This window comes from Chaetura pelagica, unplaced genomic scaffold, assembly GCF_000747805.2.
Source record: "Chaetura pelagica isolate M959 unplaced genomic scaffold, ChaPel_1.0 scaffold356, whole genome shotgun sequence".
NCBI lineage: Eukaryota > Metazoa > Chordata > Aves > Apodiformes > Apodidae > Chaetura > Chaetura pelagica.
Genome location: NW_009953964.1, coordinates 8853947 through 8855989, shown reverse-complemented (window position 1 = coordinate 8855989; position 2043 = coordinate 8853947). Strand labels below are relative to the sequence as shown.

Sequence of the window (2043 nt, the reverse complement as noted above, 5' to 3'; positions counted from 1 at the left end):
TTGAGCAGCCTCCGCCGAGGGAGCTGGGTGCTGGAGGAGAGGAGGAGGCGAAGGCACTGGAGGGAGGGCTGGCTGGGAACCGTGGGGATAGTTCAGGGGGTCCCTGCACATGGGGGACGCTGCCCACCCGTGTTCTGTACAGACGTGGGTTATGCAAATGTGCGTTGCACACGGGTGTGCGCTGCACGCGCCCGGGCACGCTGCACGCACACCACAGCCACGGTAGCACTTAACTGTACCATCAACATGTATGTTGCATACGTGCACTGGCAGCACACAGGCTACACACACACGGAATGTCAGCACGTTAATATTGCATGACACACACACTGCACAGACACACTGAGTACACAGACATACATGTTGCATGTGCAGACGTGTGTGTTGCACTACCACGCACAGACACTGCACACACACACACACATATAAATATATTAAAGCTATACCATGCACACACACAACTTTACAATAGATTGGTGGGGACCTGCCCTTCATTTCCCAGTCCCAGCCTCCCAGCCTGGCCACGAAAGGGCTGGGGGGTTCCTGTTGGGGCTGGGATCTTCTACCTCAGCACAGCCCAAAAACCCAAGCCCAGAGTGGGGCCCTGCAGTGGGCAGCGTGTCCCGCTTGCCTCTGCACCCACGGGAGTCAGATCCTCAGGACGATGGCTCCCAGATCCTGCACTTCACCCCCGGTTTGGCCTGGCGGTGTTGGGGCCAAGCCCTGCTCTTGCTGCAGTTACTCCAGTGAGGACAGCCCGGGCTCGGCGGTGGCGATCACGGCGGAGCAGGAAGGGGCTTTGGGCCCGAGGTATGTTAGCGATTAACGGCGCTTTCCAGCGATTCATCTTGCAGCAGAGGGTGGAAACGTTGGAGGGTTGTTTGCAGGCGCTTGTATTAATCATCCGGGCTAACACACCATTAACGTCCTCCTGCATTTTAAAGATGACAAATTTTATTTGACTTCTCTCAATCACGGTTCCCGGGCGGATTCGGGAGCCACTTAAATGCCTCGGATTTTCCATCGTTAGTTGTTACAAGGCGGGTTGCAAAGGCAGGATGCTGGGGGGGCCAGGGCAGGGTGCAAGCGGGTCTCCAGTTCTGCTGGGCCCCGGCGGCTGGGGGGGCTGGCTGTACTGGATCTACCCAGCTTCTCCACACCCCCTGCCTTCACCCTGCTTTGTTCTTGGCTGTTGCAAAGGCCCCCCTTCCCCACTGCCTTTAAACAAGCGCCCTGCAAACATTTGCTAGTGATTACTCTCCCATTAGAGTCAGGCCTTGGGTTGGGCGCCATGTCCCCGATTTCCTCCAAAGCACCCGTAGCTGGGTGGGATCCCTGATCCCTGCATGGAGCTGGCAGGGGCTGGTTCCACCTGGGAGAGGTTCAGGGGTCCCACTTTATGCCTCCAGCCACCCTGCTCCATGTCAGCACAGCATCACCTGCAGTGCCCTGCTCCTTTTTTTACAAACCAGCCAGGCTCCTCACCGAGCCTCTCCCCAACCCTATAAAAGCCCTTACCCAGCAAACCGCCAGGCTGGGGTCTGTGCCACCCAACCCCATCCCTGGAAAACATCTACCCCCCAAAAAGAACCTTTTTATTCCCATAGCAGGTATCGCGAAGCCCACGGCCAGCCGTGTCCAGCTTGGAGCCATCGCCTCAGGCCACACAGCAGAGCCACTTCCAGCCTCCAACCACTGAGCCAGGTAAGCCCAGCCCAAGCCTGGGCATTATCTTGCTTTACCCACATCCCCCACCACCCCCTTCCTCCCCCCAAACCCTGCCAGAGATCCTTGGACCCTGCGCAGTTTGGAAGTGCTCAGCTGAGCAAATAGTGGGTCCGGTGGGTTGATTTTCCTTTGGAAAATCATTCTAATCTTTTGTGTTGCAATAAAATAGTAAAACCGGAGCCCTTTTCACACTGACACCTTCTAAATCAAACCAGACTGCCTTTGTCATGGCATCCAAATTTAGCACTTCTCAAACTTTTGGTGAGTTTCTTTAATTTCAAGTCTCCCCACTTGTGCAGGAGGGAAACACCGAGC

At 56.1% G+C, this 2043-nt stretch overlaps 2 protein-coding genes across 2 annotated transcripts in view; one reads left to right on the top strand and one right to left on the bottom strand.

Annotated features, from left to right (window-relative positions):
- Window positions 1–1293, bottom strand: part of HAND1 (heart and neural crest derivatives expressed 1) — a 3947-nt gene extending 2654 nt beyond the window's left edge. The window contains exon 1 of the mRNA XM_010002124.1: window positions 1258–1293. Coding sequence (XP_010000426.1) covers window positions 1258–1293 — 36 coding nt within the window. The remainder of the gene's footprint in view (window positions 1–1257) is intronic.
- LARP1 (La ribonucleoprotein domain family, member 1) overlaps window positions 1292–2043 on the top strand; it is an 88213-nt gene continuing 87461 nt past the window's right edge. The window contains 2 exon segments of the mRNA XM_010002123.1: window positions 1292–1318; window positions 1608–1704. Coding sequence (XP_010000425.1) covers window positions 1292–1318; window positions 1608–1704 — 124 coding nt within the window.